The following is a 26,146-nucleotide window of genomic DNA, read 5'->3' as shown; positions in this document are numbered from 1 at the left end:
TTACTAAGGATTCTGTATTGATCTGGTACGGGCGGAAGTCCATGAGGGGTGACACCATGAGTTACCGCACTGGGTGACACCAACCCTAGTAACACCACTGCATGTTGGTTATTTATCCCTCCTTTTAACGTAAAGCATACGCGTACGGTACTGGACAATGGGTTAGGGTTTGGCTAAAAATTGGACCGAACAGATGGTTGAAAGTGCTAAACTTATTTTTCCTGGCATTCCTCTAACTCGCGTTTTGCGTGGATCTCTCTTCACGGCCCTCTTCCTCCACTCAATCCTGATACGTGTGACAGTAATCTCCACGTCCATTCAACGTGGACGTTTGGCCACTCTAAGGGTCCGTTTTTTGCCGTTCTCCTCCCCCCCCCCCCCCCTACGCGCAGTGCCTCAGCGACCTGACGGCCCCGCCAGGCTCGGCCTACCACAGCACGCGAGGCCTGCCCGACGAGGTCCTGCACTTTGCGCGGTCCCACCCCCTGATGGACCAGCCCGTGCGGCCTCGCCACGGCCGCCCCGTGTTCGTGAGCACGCAGCCCGACCGCCGGCTCACCCGCATCGCCGTCGACCGCGTGCAGGCGCAGGACGCCGCCTACGACGCCATCTTCCTCGGCACAGGTGACCCGCGTGGCTGGGGTCACCCACCGCTGCTGGTGGTGGTGGTTGTGGGGAGCGGTAGTGTAGCGGGTTGGCGCTTGCGCCGCGCTTCGAACCCGGCGACCCGAGTTCGATTTCCGCTCACGGCCACCACGATTATCTGTGCTGGTCCTGTGCCTCCTCTAGGTCGACTCAGCCTCAAATAAATGCCTTGTACGGTGTGTTAACATCGCCACTTGCCCCAACAGTCTGTTAAAGGCTATACGGGGGATCTTTCTCTTTGCCTATGCTGCGGCCACTCATGGCTGTGTTAACCGTTGTTGTTTATAAACTGTTTATAATCTCTGGAGAAGTTTTATGGTCAATAAACTTTATTTAAAGCCAACACATGGGAGGTCAGAGCGCTGAGCTAGAAGCGCTGAGATCCTACGTTCGAATACAACCAGCCGCCTGTGATACAAACCAGGGTTCTCAAGTGTATGGAATTGATGGTCTCAGCCTAGTTTACCAATGGCTACATTGGGCCAAATTCCAGCAAAAGGTGGCCCATGAGCGCTGTCGACATGGCACAAATTGTTACAGTCATAACCTTGATTTGCCTTGGTTATGCGTTCAACTCAACCGCGTCTCAAAACCCGGTGGGCCATGTTCATCGTGGCCTTATTCCCTTGCCCAAAGGGGGTGCAACTGCCTCTTTGCTTTGCTCCAACGCAAATCACATTCACTTGTAACCTACAGAGGTAGATTATGTTCTCTCTTAGTTAGCCACTCACCTTTAGTTGTCGAATGCCCTTCTAGATTTCACAAGCAATTATTTCTTTGACTCGCTGCACTAGGATAGCAGCCAGCTCAGAGAAGCTGGCTCAATGCCCTGACATAGGCAATACCCTGAAAACTTAACCTTCCAGCCTGATAAAGTGCCCCCCGTTTTTTATGTTTCCTGCAGACACAGGGCAAGTGCTTAAAGTCATATCGATATCCACAAGCCAGGATTTTCCACCGGAAGAAATCATTCTGGAGGAAATTCAAGTATTTGAGGTAAAGAGTAATGGTAGTAATCACTGATCTGTGTACTCCGTGGCATGCAGTCATGTGCATGGTATGTAAGGAGGACCCTGAACATTTATGATGATTAGATTTGTTCTGAAACGGCATTGATGTATTGTTTTGTTTTCACAGAAACCTTCGCCAATTCTTACCATGGACCTCTCTGTTAAAAGGGTAAGCCCAGGAGGACTTCACATTGGCTCTTTGAGCTTTCGGTATTTGTGGCAAGACCGAATACAGAGACAAACTCACTGCAGCTGTGCTTTAACCCACTTAAATCTAAATGTACCATAACATGCAGAGCTTGCGTTTCTTATATGCTATGTAGGTATGGAGCTCAAACTTTAGGCAATAAAAATATTGCTCTTGGAACTCCTCGACGTAAAATAGTTGTACCCAAGTGCAAAAATAATGCCTTCCATGATTCAATGAACAGTCACCGCTTGGGGCAACAAAGTATATTTGGCATAAACATATAATAAATCATATCACGTTAACATCATCATCATCCTCTGCAGCAGCAACAGCCATTGGCTATCGACTGTTGGATGAATGCTCCCCCCCATTCGTCACCATCCTTCATAGTCCTGGGGTGCCACGCCACAATCCATCTGGCTCCCGCACGTGATTTCATTGCTCCACCTCCACTGTGGTCGTGCTCTCAGTAACGTTATCGCCTTTAGCTGCCTTTCTGCCACCTGTCCTGCTCAGCAGGCAACATTTCGTCCTGGCAATGTGCCTTGCCCAAGCACACGGTAGCTTTATATCAACGGTCATTACGATATATCTGATTGATCCACGCATTCCACTTTCTGGCTCTGCGTGTAATTCCAAGCTTGCGTTTATCCACGTTTCTTTGATGGACTGTAGCATCGTGAGACTGGAAGGCCTCCATCCAGCAGTGGATGGACCATGGCTGATGACGACGAATTAATGCACTGGAAAGCCTTTAACAGCTGTTCGTTTATCGTTTAACAAGTCGGCTTTCGCTACTAAATATCAGCTGCTAGATGACTTCTCTATGCAGTGTCGGTCAAAGGGGTTGTTGAGTGGAGGTTTTGGAGGAGGAGGTTGGGGGGAGCGTGGCAAGATCAGTTCATATATCTTCAAATATCTTAACCACAGATGGCAGCTGTGGCCAGGAATCAAACTCGGGCATCTTGGTTTCAGAGTGCATTCCGCTAACCATTATGCCACTGATTTCGATTTAAAGCTTTCGTGACTGCAGGGATTCATCTTCTTGGTCTTCAGGTGAAGACGGCTGCTTGCGTTGTAGCCGAAACGTCGTGAGAATTATTGTATTTTATTATGTTTTATTTTTATTATGTTATTACTTCCCTTCTACGTGATTTTACCGAAAGAACCAAGAAGATTATGCCACTGCTCGACTCCCTGCTATTATGGATGTAAAAGTTTCCTTCCCCAAGCCGGGCGCTGGTAGCTATGCACGCCTGTAATACAGCACTTTGGAGGCGTGGGTTGGAAGTTTGTGAAACTGATTTTAAAAGTGTATGGCCGTACGGCTAGTGGATGAAAATCCACCTGAACAAGCATTGAATGCTACGCCCCTCTCACACACGTCGGTTTCGTCCGGGTACTCCCCGTTTCCTCGCACATGTATAAACACTCAATATCCCAATATAGGGCCATAGAGCATTGGTGATTGCGAGCGCAGCTTCTGTCTGCCTTCTCACTTGTCTGTGGTATCCCACGCATCCGAGTCATCCCCTCTCTCTCTGTCTGAGAGTGAAACGAAAACTGCGCACGTTACAAATTAAAATTTATTTAAAAAAAATACGAAAATTATGATTACTCTTTGGTTCTTTCGGTAGAGTCACGTAGTTAGAAATAAAATAACGTGACTTTACTGAAAGAACCTAAGAGTATGGATTCCTGCAGTCACGAAAGCTTCAAATCAAGATTGATTATTATAATTATCAATAATTTGGCAAGCCATCGGACAAAGATGGTGACCGCATCGCGCGCTTTCAGATGCGGCCGTCTGGAACGCTCTCCCTTCTGATATTAGGAAGCTACTGAGCTGTGCACTTGTAATCGAGATTGAAAACTAATTTCTTTAGAAACACCTTTACTGTTTAGTTTGCTGTCCTTCCCCCGCACCTCCAATTAGCACGGTTGGCTACGTAGAGGAGTGAAAGAGGTTCAACACACACACACACGTACGTACGATGTCAAATTGGTTGCTGGCGGATTTCAGGGCAAGCTGTACGTGGGCACGCGGGAGGCGGCGGCGCAGGTGTCCTCTGCAGCAGTGCGAGCTGTACGGCGCCACGTGCGCCGAGTGCTGCCTGGCACGAGACCCCTACTGCGCTTGGGACGGACATTCCTGCACCAAGTACCGGCACCCGGGCAAACGGTAAGCCCGGGGACTCCACTCACGGGGTCCGCTCTGCAGGGTCCGCGGGTTAATCGCCCGCCCTCGTTCTCACAGAGCCGCCGACGATAAAGGTGGAGTGAAGCAGGAGGTGTTAAGATGTTCGACTACAGAATGGGTACCTCTTGCAAGGCATCAAGTCTGCATTAACCACACGTACTTGTGGTGAACATGCAAACAAACATGCTCTGATAATACATGACGTTGTCTTTGAAACTGATTGGCCTACACCAGAGACAGCCTTCTTCATGGCCGAGTCTCAACACCAGTGTCAGAGCAGAGAACAACGCCAACAGCACAAAGACAATGCAAGCATCAGGCCACTTATAGCTCAGGTCAAGCAGTTAAAAGGTAAAACCTATTCTTACTTTTCATAATTTTTTGTTTGATACTGGGAAAAAGGGTCCCGTAGAGATAACGATGGAGGTTTGTCAAGAGATAGGGGAGGAAGCAGTGAGCCCAATCTTCTCCCCTTCTCAGAACCCCCGGAGCACTGAGTTTTGACTTCGGTATCCACCCGTCCCCTTCCTTTATTATTGTTCGTGCCTTTTACCAGGCTCTTGTTCAAAATACACGTATAATCTGTTTCAAATACGTGATGAAGTTAGGGTACAAAATACAGGTTTTTAGGGTTAGATCGCGTAAATATATAATGTGTCGTTAAACCCGCCACCACCCGACACAGCCAACTAGTAAGGGTTGTCATGTAAACAGAACGTGGCCAATTCGTCACTAGTACAACACACCGGTGTGTTGGAGAGCCAAGCCACAACATTTATAATTCGAGTATGACGTTTCGCCAGTAATTACAACTAGCTTCATCAGGTGACAGACAGATTTGTGGAGTTATGGTAGCTTACAGCGAGCGATAGGTAGGTTCCTAATTAGCCGGGGGTTCTTCAGCTATATTTTCCCGCAGGGCGCGGAATAAAATGAACGTGCACCCGCGGGAGACGCGGTGTCATGTGTCGCACGTAGAGACGTACGGCCTCTTTGTCACAATCCATTACTCAGCGAGGGCCTCGCCACGCCGTGCGGGTTGCGGGAGCTCTATGACCGTGCCTCACCATGCTGGTCAGTGCGGGTAGGTGAAGGCCGGAAAAATTTGTGTGCGCTGGCCTCTGCTGCCCATGGCATTGCCCCTCCACGTATAACAGCATGCCGAGCATAGCGGTCATCTACCCATGCGCTGGCCAGGCTCCACGCTGCTTAAGCTTCCGAAATCTCATGAGATCGGTTGCATTCGGTGTAATTTGGTCAGTTGACGCTCGCTTGTTTATAAATGATGAAGGAGCTCTCTGTGTGTGTCACTATGCTCTGAAACCTGCGCTGTGTAGTGGCGTCGACAATTGGGTGCAGCCAGGCCGGAAATCGAGGGGCGTTCCTACGGCAGGACAGAACTCACCGGAGTCCAGGTGCTTGCCTAACACAACCTTGAAATCCCCACGACCGCCGAGGTCATCATCATCACCACCGCTGTTGCTTGGTCGACCGATGTGCATCATGATCAGTAGCCCAGCCACACGCGGTTACCTTTTATCACGCACACATTTGGTGTGTCCGTGTCGAATGATCCGCCGCTCACTTGTGATTCAATGAATTGCCGTGATTCTGGAACATAATTCGTTGTGTGTTCTTATTGTGGTGAGTGGTCGCGCCTGTGGTGGCTGCAAGGTGACACGCAGGCCATTTACTTACTCCAAGTGCGAATTAAATAAACGTTAAAAGTATTCTCTCACACACGATTGAAAGCGTGTATCCCGAGCTTTAGAATCAATGTCAATCGACGAATCAGCGCATTATTCCATCCCTAGTACGCACGTACACACACTCGACCCTACATTTTCTCTGTAGAAAATAGAGATGTGGTTTGTAGAAACAAAATACTAAAACATGATCAAAGGCAAACATCTCCCCGTATAACCTACATCGCCACTAGGGAGACAAAAGCGGCCGGGCGTGGTGTTGTCCACCCACCTCCTTCGTGTGACGTGCCGGCCTTCGTAGGTGCTGCTCGCAATCAGAACTTGCCCCAAAAGTCGACAATATTATTGACCCTGTTAAAACTCACAATCACCACCATCTTCTCACATCTTTGTTAATGACAATGAGAGAGAGAGAAAAGAGAACCCAGTGCATTGGGAGCAGTGCCGAATTATCCTAGTAGCAAAAGTAGCTACACATGTAGCTACGGGCCCCGCAATTTCAAGGGCCCCGTGCTAAATGCTTTGAAGCTATCAATTCCGGTTCAGTGATTCTGCACTAGCTCTATTACTATAGTACTATACTGCCTTCAACTTTTATGAACGAGTGGGTGTCTAAGGTTAGCGATTTGGCGTATTATCTGGCTGTATAGCAAATTAAAAAAATACAATAACTTTACTATGCAAGTTAAAATGTATGTTTTTAATATTTAGGGCCACTTTATAACATATGCTACAGTACTCTTTGTTTTTTTCGGTAAAGTCGCGTAGGTAAAAAAATAAAATAAAAATAAATTAAATCACGACGTTTCAGAGGCAACACAAGCTTCCGACTTCAGGTGGCACCTTCACAGCAAAATTACTGTATCAAGTGGGGAGAACTCTAAGAGACACGAGACTATATACAGGTTAAGGGGGGGGGCAGGAGCCAGGATGGGCCGTGGGGGAGGGTTAAGTTATGCCTCCTGTTATGCTGCAGGGGGTTAGGGGAAGGCGCCTTGTGTAGCTTAATCCGGCACTGATGGGGAGCATGCATTCACGAAGTTCACGTCCACCAGGGTCCAGGTTTTGGGAACAGAAATGCACGGCATGTACACGCTCGCACCACTAGGGGTCACTAGCAGAACCGCAATCGATAAATATCGCCGCAGGGAGCTGGGTGAGTAAGCACCGAGAAGCAATTGCGCGGTGAACCGCGTCTTTGCGTTTCGATTGCGTTCGCTTGGGAGCAGAGGTCGCAAATGGGTTTTGATTCCTTACCTGTACCCATACCCGGCTGCACCAGGGTCGCAAACGGCTACTCGTACCCGGCCGGGTACCCGGCCAGGTACGAGTAGCCGGGTATCGGGTAGGGTACGGGTATCGGGTACCCGATTGCGACCTCTGGGATGAAGCCATGTTGCAGGCGCGGGTGGGTTGATTCTAGGAACTTGAATAGTGAGAAGAGACAAGACGTTGGGAAATGAGTGACACACGGTTACTCACCAGTGACTCACGGTCTACCCGTACCCGTACCCGGCCGCACCAGGGTCGCAAACGGCTACTCGTAACCGGCCGGGAACGAGTAGCCGGGTATCGGGTAGGGTACGGGTTTCGGGTACCCGATTGTGACCTCTGCTTGGGAGTGTTTGTTCGCGTGGTGATCGAGAGAGGCGGACGCCAATGCTCGAGGCGCCCCGTACGTCTGTCGGTTGTGGGATTGTGATAGAGCCTGAGTGAGAACGTCGAATACACGGTGGAGGGGGGGTGGTGGGGTCTGTGAGAAACGGATGGCGCTGTGGGATATTACGCGTGACGGGACGCCCAGGTGTGCATTGGTGCCCCGATGGACTCGGTCGTGTTGCCTTCAGGGCCAACCGGAGGATGAGGCGGCAGGATGTCAGGAAAGGAGACGCTGCCCATCAGTGCTGGGATCAGCAATCTCGAGGTGCGATGCATCAACACGCCTTAGCACGGGGGAAGTCACGTGTATGTTCGTGCGTCCTGTGTTTGTGCACAAATTTGTTGTGTTCATGGAGTGGAGGGCAATCACTGGGTTCCAAAACGAAAGCAACTTGACTGCAGTATCCTGGCCATGGATAAAGTCAGTGGTGATATTGAAACTGGTCTTGGGCCTGCCTAGGTCGACTCAGCCTTAAATGAGAACCTGACAACATGTGTGACCTCTGGGAACCTCATTTGCCAGTAAAAATATGATAATTGATTTTTTTACCCTTCTATCTGGCAACAAAACTGTGATGGTGCATTGTCTTTGAGTTGTGCGCCTTTTGGCGTCATCTGGTCCAACCCATGTGAGACTAGGCTCTAAGGAAAGCTGTCTCGGGTGTGGACCAATCAACTTCAAGGACAGTGCACATTATCAGAGTTATGTCTTTTGTTTGTATTATGACTGCAGGTATTGCGGTCTATGCAAACATGACTCCTTGTAAAAAGGTGTCAGTTTTGTTGCCAGATAGAAGGGTAAAAAACAATTATCAAGATGTGTGACCATCAAGCACTTGATGGTGCTGGCCGCTCATTTGTTGTGCCAGCCTTAGTTGGGGCTCACGGAGCTTTGCCCAGCAGTCTGTATGGCTATGCCAGGGATCTGTGCTGGCACAGTGGTCAACATACCGACTTTAAACGCCTTTATCCAGTTAAATAAATAAAAAATACTTAAATTTCCCATTAGTTTAGGTTGCAAACAAATGAAACAATATATATTGTACGCAACCGTGACTGCAGGAATCCATACTCTTTGGTTCTTTCGGTAAAGTCACGTAGATAGAAATAAAACAAATCATTGTTGCTGCATTGGCACTCCTGCACCGCCTATGCTCCTGGTGCTGTGATACACTTGGGCTAAGCCCATCCCCAAACCTTCATAAACAATTTGCCTTTAGAAGCTGATTCCTTTGCCTGATGACGACTGCTTGTGTTGCTATCGAAACGTGGTGATGTTCTATTTTATTTCTAACAACGTGACTTTACCGAAAGAACCAAAGAGTACGCTATTATATATTTTTAAAATTCATTTACATTACGACGACCCGGAAGGGTGCATAGATCGGCCGCGTACGGGAAACTGGCGAGGCAGGGACCATGACCCCTTTGCTGGCCCCTGCCGCCACCCCGCACCTCCTCGCGCGCGTACAGCGGAGCTGTCCGAGCCTGTGGAGGAGACGGTGGTGTACGGCGTGGAGAGGAACGCCTCACTGCTCGAGTGCCGCCCCCCGTCCCTGCGCGCATCCATCACGTGGCTGGTGCAGCACGCCGCCAGCGAGCAGCGCGAGCAGGTGCCCCACGTTGCCCCCACGATGCCCTCCGCCACGCGTGCCCTTCGTCACACCTCCCCCTACCACCCCACCCAGTGCCCCACGTGCCCCCCCCCCACCCGTGCCCCCCGCCCCGCGTGGACTCTTCCAGACCCCCTCCACCACCGCCCCGTGCCCCCCTGCCCCACGTGCCCTCCTCCACCCCCCCACTACCACCCCGTGCCCCCCTGCCCCACGTGCCCCCCCCACCTGTGCCCCCCACCCCGCGTGGACTCCTCCAGACCTCCCCCACCACCGCCCCGTGCCCCCCTGTCCCACGTGCCCTCCTTCACCCCCCCACTACCACCCCATGTCCCCCTGCCCCACGTGCCCTCCTCCACACACCCCACTACCCCACCCCGGGCCACCCATCCTCCCTGCCACTGCGCCCTCCTCCACACCCCCCTGTGCTCATAACCATCACGTGAACTCCGGTCATCCTCGCAGCGGGGGGATTTGGCTGTCCATCGAACAAAGACGGTCACCGCATGTGCTCCGGTGGCCGTCTGGAACGTTTCATCCTTCCGATATAAGGAAGCCACTGGAGCTATGCACTTTTAAATCATATAGATTGTAAGTTCATTTATTTAGAACAGCTTTTTTTGTTTAGTTTGTTGTCCTTCCCCTGCACCTCCGATTAGCATGGTTTGATATGTACGGTGCGAAAGATGTTCAACATACCTAATTACATATTGGATTATATGTGAGCATTATAATTCCACCCCCGGTTTCAGACAGAGCCAGTGGTGGACCTAAGAAACAGTGTGGGGCAATGGGGGCATTCCCTGCGCTTCGTGCCCTTAAGACCTAAACATTAAAAATCGGTATTTTTATTCTACTTATCAGAGAAAATAGATTTAATGTATTTACGTAATTATGAATGTGGGGCCCTTGTTAAAACGCTTGAGATTCCGGGACATCCCCCCCTCTTCTCCCTCACCCCTTGAGAAGTTTATATATCCATCTCCGGACAGAAGCTTTCAGCCTTACTTAAAGAGGCGTTGCAGATAATGTCCCTCCTGCGCCGCCACCGCCGGCCGCACAGGTGAAGACGGACGAGCGGGTCCTGAAGCTGGAGCAAGGCCTCCTGTTCCGCACGCTGCACGCGCTGGACAGCGGCTCGTACACCTGCCGCACGGACGAGCTCGGCTACCAGAGGGTCCTGCTGCGCGTGGAGCTTCGCGTGCTCACCGCCGAGCGGGTGGGGCGAGCTCTCCTCGCCGGCGGCAGGCCCTCCGCCGCGGCGACGGCCGGGTCCGCCGAGGAGCGATCCCCGGGCAGGGCGAGCGCGGCCACTGGCGAGGGCCACGACGCGACCGACGACCGGCAGCGCCGCTGGGATCCGTGCGACGAGATGGACAACGGGGGCGGCCGCGACGTGCCCAAGCTTTGGTACGCCGACGGCAAAGTCGGTTCGGTGCAAACTTGCCGGTTGGCGGGCCTTTCTCCAGGCTCAGTAGGGTTGCCACCTCTCCCCAGTTTTCCGAGGGCGTTGAGGGTAGCTGACCTGGGAGCTCTGCAAGTCTTCCCGGGACGTCAAAATATCTTTGTATTTTACATTTGCGTAATAATGCGACACCCCAAGACAATGCATTATATGTAGTTCTCCCTTCATCTGGTATTGTGAGATATTCTTTCCAGGGTATGGTGTTATTTTTTGTACCTCGAGATGGCAAGCCTAAACGTCTGCCATCTACATCTGTGTCCAGTCGCGTAGCGATGTCGGATTGGGGCCTGGTGTGAAGGAATGAAATGGGGCATCCCCCTGTTTTATCTGCGTCCCCTCTCATCCCGTGTCTTCGCGTAAATCAGGGTTTTATAATATCAATACCACTTTGGTGGAGCTGGTGTATTTTCTTTGTATAGGTTTGCCCTCACCATAGAAATGTGGAATCTTGCCCACTGGCTCACAGCTGTAAACTTGAAGTGAGCACCACTCCAGTCTCATTCAAGTGGGAATCCACTTTGACCTTTTAGTTGTCTTCATTTATGGGGCTTCATTACTGTGAAGTGCACTTCTAGTACAGACATCAACCACAACCGCCATTCTTCACTAAGGCATGGACAAACCCAAGTGCCATGGGTTCATTGACTGAACTGACTAGCAGATGCACCAACTGCACTCCCCACTATGCCTGTTTGCTGCGTTTTAGCCGCCCGGCAGTCCAGTAATTATTAAGCATCACTCCTCCGCCCTCTATTATTGGAGGGCGACTGCCTCCAACTGCCCAGTACTGAATACCCTTACTGACAGGAGACACACCCAGCCGGGCGGGTAACAAATATGAAACAAGACTCTTTAGTTTCTCATCCGATAAATAACCTCCCTTGCCTTTTCTGTGTGGACTGCTGTAAGCGGCACTGTAGTCATATTTCTCAACGCACCAGGAACGTCGACTGGAGAAAGGTGATTGCCATCCTTTCGTGAAAATCAACACGGTGGGAAATGAAATGGACATCAAAGTCAAGACGTCGGTTCCACCGCTATACCTCTCCACGGATCATCCCCTCACCGCCGCTTTGCGCTGTGCTGTCACCCCCGCGCCTGCAGGTACGGCGACCTGCAGGCCATGTTTGGCCGCGGTGGACCGTCGCGCCAGGCCGAGGAATTCTGCCAGAGGCTGTGGTGCCAGCGGTGGGGCCACGGGAAGCACAAGACCCACTTGGGCAAGTGGCGGCCTCTCCAGGACAGCGTGCACAGCAAGAGCAACAGAATCCCGCGCAGCATCGTCTGAGCAGCCGCCGGCTGCGAGCAGCCACAGGGCCCTGGCGGCAGAGGCGTAGCTAGGGGGGGGCAGGGGGGTACATGTGTCCCTCGGGCGCCAAGGTAAAGGGGCGCCAAAATTAGGTTTACAACTTCTTGGTTCTTTCGGTAAAGTCACGTAGAAGGGAAGTAAAATAATAATAATAAAATAATAATAAATAATATTAAAATAATAATAAAAATAAAACATAATAAAATAATTATAATGTTTAATTTTTATTATTTTATTATTTCCCTTCTACGTGACTTTACCGAAAGAACCAAGAAGATGAATCGAAATTTAGGCTTACAACGTTACATTATAACTTATTGCGGCGGGCGCGGCAACCTGAAACTACTGCGCAAATCTACACCTCAACATAAAAGTTTATATATCAAGCCACACGCAGCCTACATGTCACGTAATTACATTTTGGTTTGTGATTAAACGGGGGGGGGGGGGGGCAATTTTATAGTTTGCAAAAATATTCTAGCTACGCCACTGCCCGGCGGGATATTGGAGTGGAGCCGTCGGTGCTCCCCCCGTTTTGCATGAAACAAACGGATTCCAATTTTTAGTATTAATATACTTCGCAGTGGAACTCTTTTTCGACAGTGATGTGTTTTGGGGATGCTTTCGACAGGTCTAGATCGTCTTCGACTACCCAGGAACGTAAACGCTCCTGAAAATGCGGAAATTGATAATGGTGGCAGCGGCAAATGATCATGATCATCTTTAACATCGTATTTATACTTTGTCATCATCAATAATCCATTATCATAAATATGGTGAGGTTAGTGGCCGCATGAATGGCTGCCACTGTATGACTCGTTTTGTGAACATCCACTTCCTGGTAACTCCTCTAACCTGCGGATACACGATAACACAAACACTCGAGCTGTGGATAATACGAATCTCTGCGGATAAGATCCGTTAGGAAGAGTGGATAAGAGTGGTGAATGAGAGGTGTTTTACTGTCTATACTTTGGAGTTGAATTTAGTAAAGATGTACATCTGACGTAACAGCATTTTTGATAGCTTGACCGAGTGTGCTTAGATGTGTGAATTTTATTTTGTTCTCTTTGGAAAACTATACTTTCTTCCCGTCATCTCAACTGCTTCTGAAATGCTGTCATTATTGCAAAACGTTGATGCTATTGCACGAGCAATCCTCGTAACCGTGACGTTGCTCATCTTCGGCATCTACCGTCTGCATTTAATGGATTCGGCATCTACCGTCTGAGTGGCGATGGTGGCACACGGCTGTAATAGGGCACTGCGGTAGCCAGGCTGGGTGGATCACACGAACGTCGTGAAAATCCCGTCCCGCGGGAGTCGAGGTTGCCATACCCTGACTTGCTTAGAGAATACCGCACAGCAAGGGGACGAATCTCCATCTGTTCCACCTGTTCCATCTGTTCCATCTGCATGGGATAGAACGTTGCCTCCCTCATACACGTGGGGGGTTTTCTTCGCCGGGTGCTTCCGGTTTCCTCGCATGCGTTGACTGATAACACCTTAATATGCAGAGGACCACAGAGCTTGGGGGAGAATTTTGCACCGGCTCACCTCCTGGCTGCCTGTCCCACTTGTAAGTGGTTATTCACGCCTCTGAGTCTTTCTGTCTATGCGTGTTACAAGTTGAAATTATTGTTATAGCTTACCTCACTACAATGCCAAATTAATCTTTCTTTTACGTACATTACGCGTGCAATGATGAGTAAGTTATGTCAAGGCTGATTTATGTCTACAACATGTAATTCTAGAGGTGAGTCATAAATAATACGAGCTTGTCCATACAAAGAACAATGTTTAAGCCATTTTATGTACATATTATATTTTTAAGTCGATTTTCACATTGTGGTTTAGGTTTGCAGTATACATTTACACTTTACGTGTTTGAAGATGTTTTTGCTCATAAGATAAAGAAATAATGTTCACAACTGCATCGTGGTAGTAATGATTTTAACGATTTTAAGCTCTTTATCAACCTACGCTGATCAGCGTGAAGTATGTATGTTGAACTTCTTTCGCGCTGTACGTAACCAAGCGTGCCAATCGGACGTGCGTCTAAGGACAAAAGAATTAACAAAAACAGCAATTGTCAAGAAAGGAGTTTTCAATCGAGTATGTATGTTGACGTATGGTCAAACAACCCCCATAAGCGGTGTGGGGAGGCCTTCATCCAGCATTGAATTGGCATGGTTAAACTACCAAGGGTGCATTATAATTGCTCTTAGCCCAGTGTATATCAGTCCTTTTGCAATTTTGCATTGGCGGCAATCATGGCTTGTTGGCTCGTCAAGACCGGTCCTGGTCCCTGAGGCCAGCACTTGGACATCTTGTCTCAGCTCCCATCATCTTGGCATTAGCGGCGTGACCTCAGGCCGAGGACTTTACATCGAAGCAGCCGCCTTGACAGTTGCCTCAGTCAAAAGGATCCCGCCTTGACCGGCCCTAACAGCGGCCTTTGACCTAGAAGGCTTTCCGGCCTAGGTGTCAGCTTTGGTCCTGCAGCTGCCAGCCTCGAACCTCAGGCTTGTGGCCCTCGACCTTGGGCCTCGTAGGGTCTCAAAAGCCTTGAATCCTGGACTGGAGGCGCGCGGCCGCAGTAGAGCATAAGCGCGTCGAGAGATGTTGTGCTTTTCATTAGAAAGTATTTATTGTCAAAAAACTGGGTCATTGAAGGACGCTTAAAAAAAACTGGCATCGGTAACAAACAGTTCCCGGGTCGGACATTCTGAAGAAATATTACAATGCCATTAAAAAAGGGTTTCTTTGCTTTAAAACACACTCCCAACAATTACTGTCATATATTGCTACTTTACGAATATTAAGTTTGTGTATATATTAAGTATTATCAATATATAATTCTATGATTTGCCTACCATTACACTGCATTCAAATAAAAAGTACAAAATCAGTTGCTGTATTATAAAAAAGGTAACGATCACAGGAGTAAGATATATGCTGCACGCTGCAACTAAGACACGCACACATTCACTTTGAAGGAAATATTTTGAAGGCACTCGATGCTATTTATTACAACATGAGATTGCTGCAGGCTAATATACGAGAACGAACCCTTTTATGCTCTTATAAACCAATCGCTTTCCATCGAAAACAATAAATGCTCTTCTTCAGTTCATCCCTATGGCGTGTGCTGCTTGAGACTACGAATGCACGCTCAGGTAAAGGCAGTGGCTCAAGAAAATCATTTTTAAAAGGGGCCCTGGGTCTGGCTTTTACACAGGGAAGTACACGGGCGATGCGACGATTTTAGAGGCAAGAGGCTTAAGTATGTACCTATGTTGAAACTTTTTTTGCACCGTACGTAGCCACCCGTGTTAATCGAAGGTGCGGGGTGAAGCACAAACTAAACACGACAAAAAAAAGTGAGAAGGAGTTGTGGAGGGCAGGGGACATGAGGTGGGGACGGGTTGAGGCGCGATGCAACACCACACATGTCACGCCGTAATAAAGCAAAATCATCTATCGCTAAAGGGACAGGAGGTGGCTGAGATCCACAAGCAAATAATACGTGTTTGGATTCCTGCTTCAGATCACATGATTTTTATTTTACCCAACCCCTCAGCTACAGTGTCCACTGAGCAAGGTTATTTTTTACATAATCCGGAGTGCCGTTGCATTTGCAATTCACATTGCTAATGCAATGCAATGCACACACGGATAAATATTGTGCTGTCGAGCAGCGGATAGCGCACTGTGCTATGAACCTGGCAACCTGAGTTAAATTCCCGTCAAAGGCTGACATCACTCTTCTTGGTTCTTTCGGTAAAGTCACGTAGAAGGGAAGTAATAAAATAATAGAAATAAAACATAATAAAATAATTCTCACGACGTTTCGGCCACAACGCAAGCAGCCGTCCTCAGGTGAAGAACAGGTCTGTCGGAAAGTCATCAGGTGAAGAACACGTCTGTCTTTCCGACAGACCTGTTCTTCACCTGAGGACGGCTGCTTGCGTTGTGGCCGAAACGTCGTGAGAATTATTTTTTTAATGTTTTATTTCTATTATTTTATTACTTCCCTTCTACGTGACTTTACCGAAGGAACCAAGAAGATGAATCCCTGCAGTCACGAAAGCTTTAAATCGAAAAAGCTGACATCACTGGCGAGTGAATCTGACGAGGTCCTGGCACCTCCTTAAACCACCACCAGCGCTGACCACCGCAACGACAGTTGATAGAACAACCGCCGACAAGCGGTAGGGAGGCCCTCATCCAGCGGTGGGTTGTTGACAAAAGGACAGTCAAGTTATTGAAGCCGGAGAATAAAAGGAGGATTCTTCCACAATTCTGGCTGTCGCCTGATGAGGCTGGTTGTTGAAATTACCGGAGAAATGTCACAGTACTCCAATTGTAAATGTTGTAGTGAGGTTTACTCTCCAACACACCGGTGTGCTGAACTAGTAACGAATTGGCCACGTTTTGTTTACGTGACAAACCTTACTAATTGGCTGTGTCGGGTGGTGGCGGGTTTTATGACACATTTATATTTGCCAGATCTAACCCAAAACCCGTCTATTATGGGCAGTTACATTATTTAAATGATCGATTAGTGTGTATTATTGATAATACATTTTACTGTCAAAATTAGGTTCCTTGGATTCTACGCCTCCTGGATTCTATATCCCACAGAGATTCTGTGAGATTTTTTCCCCAACATCATCTTTATTCTGCACTTGCCAGGAAAGCAAAGTGCGCAAAGAAAATCCACGACGAGAGGGGGGGATGACACTAAAACGCCAGTGATTATCCAGCGACTATGTTTATGTACCTGGCACTACTACCAACCAACAATATATTGTACACCGAATCTAGGCCGTATCAACGCACGGCTGAGGGCTCAATGATGACGAGGGCTATCTTAATTCCAGAGCTTAGTAGGCTAACTTGAAACATAAGGAATTTGTAAATGCACATTTACCCCTCTAGATTGCACTGGGAAAATGAGGCTCATGCCAAAGTGAATTTGCTGTTTGCATTGCCGTTCAGGATTTGGTAACTCGTGTTTCACAGTGCTTACAATAATGGCACATTTTTCATTTTAATATAAAATGGCAGCAAGTCGCAGCTTAACATTCACAACCTTTGCATTTGTTTTGTTTAACAAAACCATTCGAAGACTATGATAGTTTGCATAATATGTAAGTTGAAATTACATTATAGCTCGCAGGGCTGTCAAGTCTCGATGGGCCTAACACTAAACTCCTTCCCCCAGAACTTTAGCATCCTAAAACACACAATGCAGACATACTTTCCAAATTCACCAAAAACTCAAAATAAATATCATCATACTATTCGGTTTTTTCGGTAAAGTCACGTAGGTAAAATAATAATAAATAAAATAATAATAAATGAAAAATAACTAAATTAAATCACGACGTTTCGGAGGCAACACAAGTCTCCGTCTTCAGGTGGGACCGTCAAGCTAAATTTACTGTATCAGTATTATTTTTTTACCTACGTGACTTTACCGAAAAAACCTAAGAGTATGAATCCTGCAGTCACGAAAGCTTCAAATCTAGAAATATCATCATTATCATATAACCCTCATTGCACTCATTTATAGTGTGTGATTTTTCATATTTTTTCCTCCAATTTATCCTGACTGCTTCGTGTGTCACATCATGAGATGAAGCAGACTTTGGGGTCTCCCGCAAGTGAACGAAGGGCCCACTGAAGCAGGAACCACAGAAGTACTTCTGAGATCATTTGAGTTACTTCCGGTTGACAGGTTAGATTGACAAAAAATGGTGTTACCCTCACTTGACAGCCCTGTGACTTTGGACGTACAGTATCAATCGCAAGATTAAACCTCTAAAAACATGTTCCGATGTACAAGTTATTGAAAAAGTATATATGTATATAAAAAAAGACTTAGCAGTCTTTTAAAATCTTAAAAATATATTTATACTGTATGTACATATCTGTTTAATAAAACAGTTTTCTTTTATTTAGTGTTAAAGGTACAATAAGTCACGCAGGCTAAACACTGCACATTGTGCGCCGCCGAACACCCACGCACTCAAAACCGACCCCCGTCAAGATTTAACGTCACACAACGACTCGGGGCTCACGTGGTTTGTGACGGGTTCCGTGGATTTGCTCGATATAGAAGCGGGGGCTTTGTGCGTCGGTGTCAAGGCCCTCTTTTTCGCGCAAACGACTTCACGCACTTGCACACGGACCCGTCAAAAAACTCTCCCCCCGGGGGCGGGGGGCGAGGTGCGATGTCTGCGATGTCTGCGATGCACCACTGAGAGACTACACGTTGGCACGTGCGGATGAGGCTGACCAAGGTTCCAGCGATGCCACGTGCATTGGAAATTTATAGAGGGGGCGAACGTAACGTGGCGTTCGTGGATGTGGCCACTTTTCCGTCCTTTTTTTTTTTTGCGGGCGAAAGCAGGCGAATATCTCCGCTAAAACAAAAGGAGGGTGTAGGGGGCAAGTCAGCCGTTTCGTCAAAGCGGGGAAAATATGGTATTGGCCCAGAGTGGATTTAATGCACCCGTTTAACCATCGTCAACGCAACTCGCTTCACATTGTGTTGATCTCCTGTTTGGCGTGCGTGTCTTTGTTGCAACACATTGGGTATGGGCCGGCAGTGGCATTCGTTTGGCAAGCCTCACACAGTGCTGCCCGCCGCGTGGTTTTCTCAGCGACTCCGCCTTCATTGAAATGCAAGCGTTGTAAACATGGGTCCTCTCGTTTGGCAGAACTTGGTAGATCGGCGGAAGGAAAATCACGCGCCGGACTGCACCGAGCACCCGACATAAGTGTGCCACGCATCGTGGAAACGGTTAAGCATCACGTATTGCACCTTTAAACTGAAGAATAACTTGAGCTACTTTGCTTTTTTTTTATTCCGTATAAAACTTCCCAAAAAAAGATACAAATCTTCGGACATTTTGCCCGCGGAGGCGACGGATCACATTTCCTCCCCGTCGTCGTCGTCATCGTCACTGAAGCTGCTGCACTTGGAGGCGGATGGAGAGATGGAGGACAGTAAGGGGTCCGACTCGCCGATCGGAGACATACCGTCGTCCAGCAGAAAGTCCCTCAGCCTCAAGCCGTTGCCAAACGGGCCACTGCCATAGTCCAAAAAGTTAGCCGCCGGGTCCCCGTGACCGGACAGGTGCTCGGAGTGGTGGTGACCCAACACGTCCTGGTGATCCGTTTCCAGCGGATTGGAGTAGCCGAGGGTGCCGTCGTTGAGGTCGAGGATGGTGACGTGGCTGGAGTTGGCGGGGATGGGGGCGGTGGGCAGCAGCGAGTATTCGAGGCTGTGGGATGGGATGCCCGGCTCCTGCTTAATGGACGAGCTGCTGAGATCCACGGTGGCCTGCGAGGGTGTGGGCAGGCCGTGCGCCCTCGCCTGCATCTCCAGCTCCTGGTCGGGAGAAGAGCCACACGGGGAGGAGGGCAGCAGTGAAGCCATTCACTGTCACATTCACTTTCGGCACGATGGGGCCGTTTTAATAATTCAGTGATGTACGTGATAATATGAACGGCATGGGCCTGAACCCTAATGCAGAGTTAATGGAACGCTAAATCGAAACGGTATTCGACGCTTATCTGAATTGGCGCAGGGGATTGTGTGTGTTTTATGGGGGGTCGAGTGGTCAGTGGTCAATTAACCTGCTAACCTCAGTTCGAATCCTGGCCATGGCTAACATCAGCGGCATGATAGGAAAGTTGAAATTGCATGGCCCTGGCGTTCCAACGTCACCTTCTGCCGACCGTTTTAGACTTCACCCCCTACCTAACGTCTTACCAATTGGTCCTAGCGACCCCTGGTGGTGACAAGTGGAAAATCTCACGCACTGCCCGTTACCCAACGCCAGATGCCAGAAAATGTTTCTTTAAGTTCCCCAGCAGGCGCGGTTCGTCCACTAGGGGTGTTGGGGCGCCGCCCCACCAAGCAGCTGGAGAAATTATTTTTCTAATAAAAAAGTACTTTCCTATACATTTTTTGTCGTGTAAAAAAACAGTAAATGTAACGATTCTTTCAACGTGAATTGCCTAATGAAGATGTTAAGTTGTTCATATTCGAAACCACTGCAGCACCACAGTCTGACTTGTGCCTCGGGGAGGTCTCGGGGCGGCTGTGAAGCCGTCCGGGTGAGAGATTTCCCTTCATTCGTTGCGATTCGCAGCTTCGCATTTTATCCACGTCGTTTGAGACCCATTCAGGGCGGTGAGAAAGGCACCCGTGGCTGTAATCACGATGTCACAATGCGAGGTGGCACTGGGGAAATGTAGGTCAGCCTACACTCTCTAGGCTTTTGGCAGTGTCAAAGCGGCTGTGTCGTGTAGAATTGAGGATCATGGGAACAGCATTAAAGTGCTTTGTTGTTTTGTTTCGTATTGTTTATAAAGTCCTACCGTTGTTAGATAAGACAGTTGTATCACTTTCACGGGTAGGGCAATGACATGACGAGGTTTTTATTAATTAGAACACCATATATTCAAAGGTCACTAACAACAGCCCCACCTAGTGGACATGTCACGAGCCGCCACTGCTCCCCAGGTGAGGTCAAACACCCTCTTGTCCAGGGGTCAGCAACCTGCGGCTGCAGAGCCGCATGCGGGCTCTTTAAAGACTGCTTCGTGACGTTGCGCATTCACGACCCACCGTCTCGTATTCACCACTTGCACTGCGGCTCTTGAAATATTCCGTTGATTACCAAATTGGAAAAAAAAATGTTTGCTGACCCCTGCTCTTATCAAAACGACCTCGCATTACGTAGAGGGGATGTTTCTTTTTTAGATCGTTGCCACATTTACTCACCTTTGATCTATACTTCTGTTGTCTCGAATTCTAAGTGTAATGACAAAGGTAACTGGGTAGAAAAAACAATCTAAAGTGTACACGTGTGCATGTAGTAGCCATTTTGTCAATCCACCACTGAATGAGAGCCTCCCCCAATTGCCATGAGGGCCGTGAGGGCCATGGGACTATACTTCACTGCGCTGTTCACTGCGGGTTGGTGAAGCGAGAAGGGCCCAGGACCGTGTAACGGGACCGGTTCAGATATCACTCGCTCACTAACTAACGTAAGCCACGGGAGCGAGCCAATCTCATCTCGCGGGGCGAATAGCTTCGGTCGTCGCGCTCACCACCAGCGCGACAGCTTCACCCCGACCACGTGACACACACGTTTGAACTTCTTTCGCAACCGCGCGTAGCCAACCGTGCTAATCGGAGGTGCGGTGGCGGAGAGCGTGGACGAGCAGCGTAAGAAGTACGGCATGACGAGCGTCAGTGGCGTAGCTAGGATATTTTGCGCCCGGGGACGAACTATAAAATTGGCCCCCCCCCCACCCCCCCGTTTAATCACATACCAAAATGTAATTACATGACATGTAGGCTGTGTGTAGCGGGATATATAAACTTTTAGGTTGAGGTGTAGATTTGTGCAGTAGTTTCAGGCTGCCGCGCCCGCCGCAATAAGTTATAATGTAACGTTGTAAGCCTAAATTTGGCGCCCCTTTACCTTGGCGCCCGGGGACACGTGTACCCCCCTGCACCCCCCTAGCTACACCTCTGACGAGCGTGCACAGAGACTCGCGCCGGCCGCCGGCTTCACCTGCACCCGCATGACGAGGCTGCGGTTGGCGTGCTCGAGCCGGCGCTGGCGAGCCTCCATGTCTCGCGAGCGCTGCTGCTCCTTCTGCAGTCGCCGGATGTAGTCGACCGACGCCTTCAGGATGGTTCCCTTGTTCCAGCGCATGTCCCTGCGTTCGCACAGGTCACTTCTCTTGTTTTATTTGCTTTGTTTTTACAGGTTTGTTTTCTGCGCTGCGTAGGCGGGCCTTTGTTATTTTTTCTCGCTGAATATGTGTCCACGTTGCCAGCCAGCTAGCTGGAGTGGACATGTGACGAGTAGCCGCAGCGATTTCTCTAAGGGATATCGGATGTGGTGTGCCGGGTCGGGAGTCTTGTTAGGGTTGCCGAACCGGATACACCCGGCTGGAACGAATTCCTGTGCATAGGTTGTCACGGTTGCGCTGCATAGCACTTTGATTTGTCTTCGGGTTCCCGAGGAAGCTCCCAGTACGTGCAGCGAAACGTCGGACATCGTGCCAAACAAAACGCGGGACAACCCGAAAATGCATCGGAGAGCGTTCTTCTGCAATTGTATGTTAATTCTGATTGTGCTATTGGCATTAGGGTCATGGGACGATTATATCTATTTGGAACTCTCACAGAGTAACGCAACATCCCATACGTTAGATAATGGGCCATGGAAGGAGACATCACAGAACTGGTACTGAGATCCCTTAAAGAGAGCCTTTCTTCTCTGCACACTAACAAATACGCTTCCCGCACACGCTGATAGAAAAATATGTTCAGCGGATGTCAGCCAAACCAACAATTGTATAACTCTCATAGCTGGAACTTATCAAAGTTACGTGCAGAATTAAATTTCTGGTGATTGGATTTTTTTTTGGTGCAGTTATTATTAACTGGACTGACACCATCAGCTTGTTAACCTTAAGAATCTGGTTGAATCGCGAGCGGCTTTCCATATTAAAACCCAGGATCTCAGCGGTGCCAGCTCCCTCTGTACAATACTACACTTTAACGACCGTGTGCATTCATGAGCATGAGCAAGCAGTTTGTGTGGGAGCGTGCGTGAAGGCTAATGAGACATTTAATACAAGTTAATACCACAAGGGGATGAATGAGAAAGTAATTACGTGAGCTCACAACAGCCACAGTAATACGTGCAGAATTGCATACTTCGCAGAGGGCTGTCCAATTCTCTAATGCAATTTGATTGGTACAATGCAACTAAAATATTAACACATATCGAGGCACTGCGCGGGTAGAGTAGCGGTTTGAATAATAATTACTTTTTTCCAATTTTTAATTTGCACGTAACCAAACAAACGAAGGTACACGGAAAGTGCATTTAAAGACAACGCCACTGCGGTGTTTTCATTAAGAGCCAACGCGTGGGTCAACCGAGTCTGTATTACGATGATGCAGGCAACAATGACTTGCTTTTACTTCAACATACAGAGGTCTTTGAAAGAAAATGTATACCGTGAAGTCATTCTGAGTTACGGCGCTTGTTTTCCAAGGGTAACCCAGGTTTTACAAGTGTTGCAATTACGGATTATAAGATAGCGATAACAATACTCGCCTCTGTTTCACCAGGGCAGGCCTCATCTAGTCTTAAGACAATTTTTCCTTTGCAGAAAAGGCTCCACAATTGAACATTTTTCCGATTTTCCTCGGCGACTGTCGAGTGTTTGGCTCGTGGATCCACAACAGCAGTGGCTGGAGAAAACCCACCACACGCTCATGCGGGAATATGGATTTTTTTAAAAAACTCCGCACTATTGGCATCAATAAACTTGCTCTGCTGCCACTTGGGTCACCTTGCAGCTCGTGGAGGGGGTTTGGAAGTTCCACAAATTTTTTGGGACCCACAAACTCCCGCACCCAAAATGTTGGGCTCATGGTCGTGCGCCAGCCACCATGCCTGGCTTCTATGTGCCAACTTTATATGTTTCGATTTAAAGCTTTCGTGACTGCAGGGATTCATCTTCTTGGTTCTTTCGGTAAAGTCACGTAGAAGGGAAGTAATAAAATAATAAAAATAAAACATAATAAAACAATTCTCACGACGTTTCGGCTACAACGCAAGCAGCCGTAAGAAACCGGACCCACACATTGAAAAGCTAGATGTTAACAAAGTCGTAATTAATCGCAGTAACAGTCCTATTTCTGAAGGTTTGAAATCCGTTTTAGCTAAAGGACTAAACTTTGCAGTCACACCTAGACACATACCAGTTAATGATATAATTGCTCGAGTAGATGTAGCTCTCAAGGGCTTGAGTCACATCGCTGCAGACGTAGCAAGATCTGAAATCTCTGTAACCCTCAAAAACGCTAAGATGCCAGCTAGCAACATTAGCAAAGATGAGCGTTTTGAATTAGCTCAATTAAAAAAGAGGGATGACATTGTCATCCTCTCAGCCGACAAAGGCAATGCCACTGTCATCATGGACAAAATAGAATACAACAACAAAATTCAAGAACTACTCAACGATGGCAGCTATACAAAAATAAAAAGAGACCCCACTAACAGCCTCGTCTCCAAAACCAACAACATCATTTCTGCTTCAACCGCATTAATTGATCAGACCAAACAGTTCTCGTTGAAACCTTCTGCAGCCAGGCCACCAAGATTGTATGGCTTGCCAAAGATACATAAAGAAGATACACCTCTTCGTCCCATTGTCTCTACTATCAACTCCCCCACTTACAAACTGGCTCGTTTTTTGTCCGAAATCCTACGGCCTTTCACTGGAAAAACCACCTCTGCAGTACTAAACTCTACTGACCTGGTATCGACAATCAAGGGGATTGCCCTGTCCCCAGACGACCTGCTTGTCAGTTTTGATGTGGTTTCCTTGTTCACCAAGGTGCCTGTGCCTGACACCATCGCAATCATTGAAGACTTGGTTCATCAAGGACTGAATGCTGGGGTACCCCCCCTGGTGAGACACTGCTTAACCAATACATACTTCACCTGGAATGGAACCTTCTACAAGCAAATTGAGGGCACCCCAATGGGCTCCCCCCTATCTCCGGTTGTAGCCAACATCTTCATGGAGAAATTTGAGACGGACGCCATCCAGACTGCCACTCTACGCCCGACCTTATGGAAGAGGTACGTAGACGACACTTTTGTCATCTGGCCACATGGCCGGCCTGCTCTAGACCAATTTCTCGACCACATCAATTCCATACACCCAGCCATCAGATTCACCATGGAAGTCGAAAATGATGGCAAGCTACCCTTTTTGGATGTCCTAATCAAAAGGAGACCTGATGGTTCAATGAGCCACTCTGTCTACAGGAAAGCCACCCACACGGATGCTTATCTAAAACCGGATTCCCACCACCATCCATCCCAGAAGAATTCCCTCATCAAGACTCTATATCATAGAGCCCAATGCATCTCCGACCATGAACACATTTCCAGTGAACTCAAACACGTACGCCAAGCTCTTAAGGCTAATGGTTACTCCGACTACACAATCCGCAAAGCCATCACTCCAACCATCAAGAAGGATCCTGTTGAGGAGCCTTTCAAGACCATCACCTTACCCTACATTGCTGGGGTCACAAAAAAGATCTCCAAAATCCTGATTAAACACAAGATCCAGGTCCGATTCAACACAGTACATAAAATCCGTGATCTGGTCCCGTCTGTAAAAGATGTGGTTCCAGACATACAGTACCCTGGCGTCTACAAACTAAGTTGCCTCTGTGGTAGCAGTTACATTGGAGAAACCAAACGACATGTCTCGGACCGCATCCGTGAACATAAGGCAGACCTGAAACACGGTAGGACAAACACCTCAGCCGTGGCAGATCACTGTTACAATTCAGTGGGCTCACATGACATTGACTTCTCCAAGACAGAGGTTCTCTGCAAGCCATCTGGCTATCATGAGAGATTCGTTCATGAGGCGATCCACATATACAAACACAGAGACAATTTTAACCGAGAAGATGGATTCTGGCTTAGCAATCATTGGAAGGACGTAATAAACCATTTCGACACACATTAGGGTGGGTAGAATAATACATAGTGTTATATTAAATGTATAAGATATAGGTTGGTTTACAGCAATACAGTATATAATTTAATGTTGGCAGTATATAGTACGGTATATGCTCGTTGATGCAATAGAATAAAGTTTAGATGGAAGCATATTATATAATTTTTACGACGTAGAATTGTAATGTATTACTTGCTGTTAGTAACTCAGCTTAGTGTAGAGTATAGTAAGTATACTGATGGTGCTATGCTATTTATACTTTAGTTTTTTATGTAGTTTATACTTTACTTTTCTACGTGGTGGTTGAGTAACTGCAGCTACATATCATTAACATTCCTTTCCTTTGTTACTGCTAATCCCTGCACCCCCCCCCCCTTGGTGCTGTTGATCCTGCATAATGCATGGGCATAATATGACTTTGAAACCCCCCCGCCCACCTCCTACGCATTTTCCATGAATATGCTAAATTCCTCTTCACATGCACATTCTTTTGTTAAGGCGCTCTTTCCTCCACCTCCAACGCAGCTTATATATAAGCTCCTAGCTTGGCATTGTCTCATTCTTCACCTGAAGACGGCTGCTTGCGTTGTAGCCGAAACGTCGTGAGAATTGTTTTATTATGTTTTATTTTTATTATTTTATTACTTCCCTTCTACGTGACTTTACCGAAAGAACCAAGAAGATGAACTTTATATGTGCCTAGTTTATATGTGTTCCTACTTTGTATGTGTGCCTACTTTATATATG

The 26,146-nt window shown here is 48.0% G+C and overlaps 2 protein-coding genes across 4 annotated transcripts in view; one reads left to right on the top strand and one right to left on the bottom strand.

The window, feature by feature from the left end:
• LOC133342621 (semaphorin-3G-like) overlaps positions 1-11,856 on the top strand; it is a 39,680-nt gene extending 27,824 nt beyond the window's left edge. The window contains 10 exon segments of the mRNA XM_061551890.1: positions 393-624; positions 1,550-1,641; positions 1,783-1,824; positions 3,869-3,913; positions 3,915-4,027; positions 5,383-5,460; positions 7,599-7,675; positions 8,884-9,023; positions 10,087-10,433; positions 11,593-11,856. Of these exon segments, the coding sequence (XP_061407874.1) occupies positions 393-624; positions 1,550-1,641; positions 1,783-1,824; positions 3,869-3,913; positions 3,915-4,027; positions 5,383-5,460; positions 7,599-7,675; positions 8,884-9,023; positions 10,087-10,433; positions 11,593-11,776 (1,350 nt within the window). The 3' untranslated portion in view covers positions 11,777-11,856.
• A 3,980-nt stretch (positions 11,857-15,836) lies between these two features.
• Positions 15,837-26,146, bottom strand: part of LOC133342620 (microphthalmia-associated transcription factor-like) — an 80,947-nt gene continuing 70,637 nt past the window's right edge. For 2 of the 3 annotated variants that reach the window (XM_061551886.1, XM_061551888.1), the window contains exons 7-8: positions 21,403-21,550; positions 15,837-19,202 (exon numbers count right to left, since the gene is read on the bottom strand). In XM_061551886.1, coding sequence (XP_061407870.1) covers positions 18,741-19,202; positions 21,403-21,550 — 610 coding nt within the window. In that variant the 3' untranslated portion in view covers positions 15,837-18,740. Of the gene's footprint in view, positions 19,203-21,402; positions 21,569-26,146 lie in introns of all 3 variants that reach the window. The other variant, XM_061551887.1, reaches the window with a different exon arrangement.

Source organism: Lethenteron reissneri, chromosome 15 (assembly GCF_015708825.2).
Source record: "Lethenteron reissneri isolate LAM-NWPU_2019-01 chromosome 15, ASM1570882v1, whole genome shotgun sequence".
NCBI lineage: Eukaryota > Metazoa > Chordata > Hyperoartia > Petromyzontiformes > Petromyzontidae > Lethenteron > Lethenteron reissneri.
The sequence above is the reverse complement of the archived record's forward strand: the minus strand, read 5'-3'. Positions and strand labels throughout refer to the sequence as shown.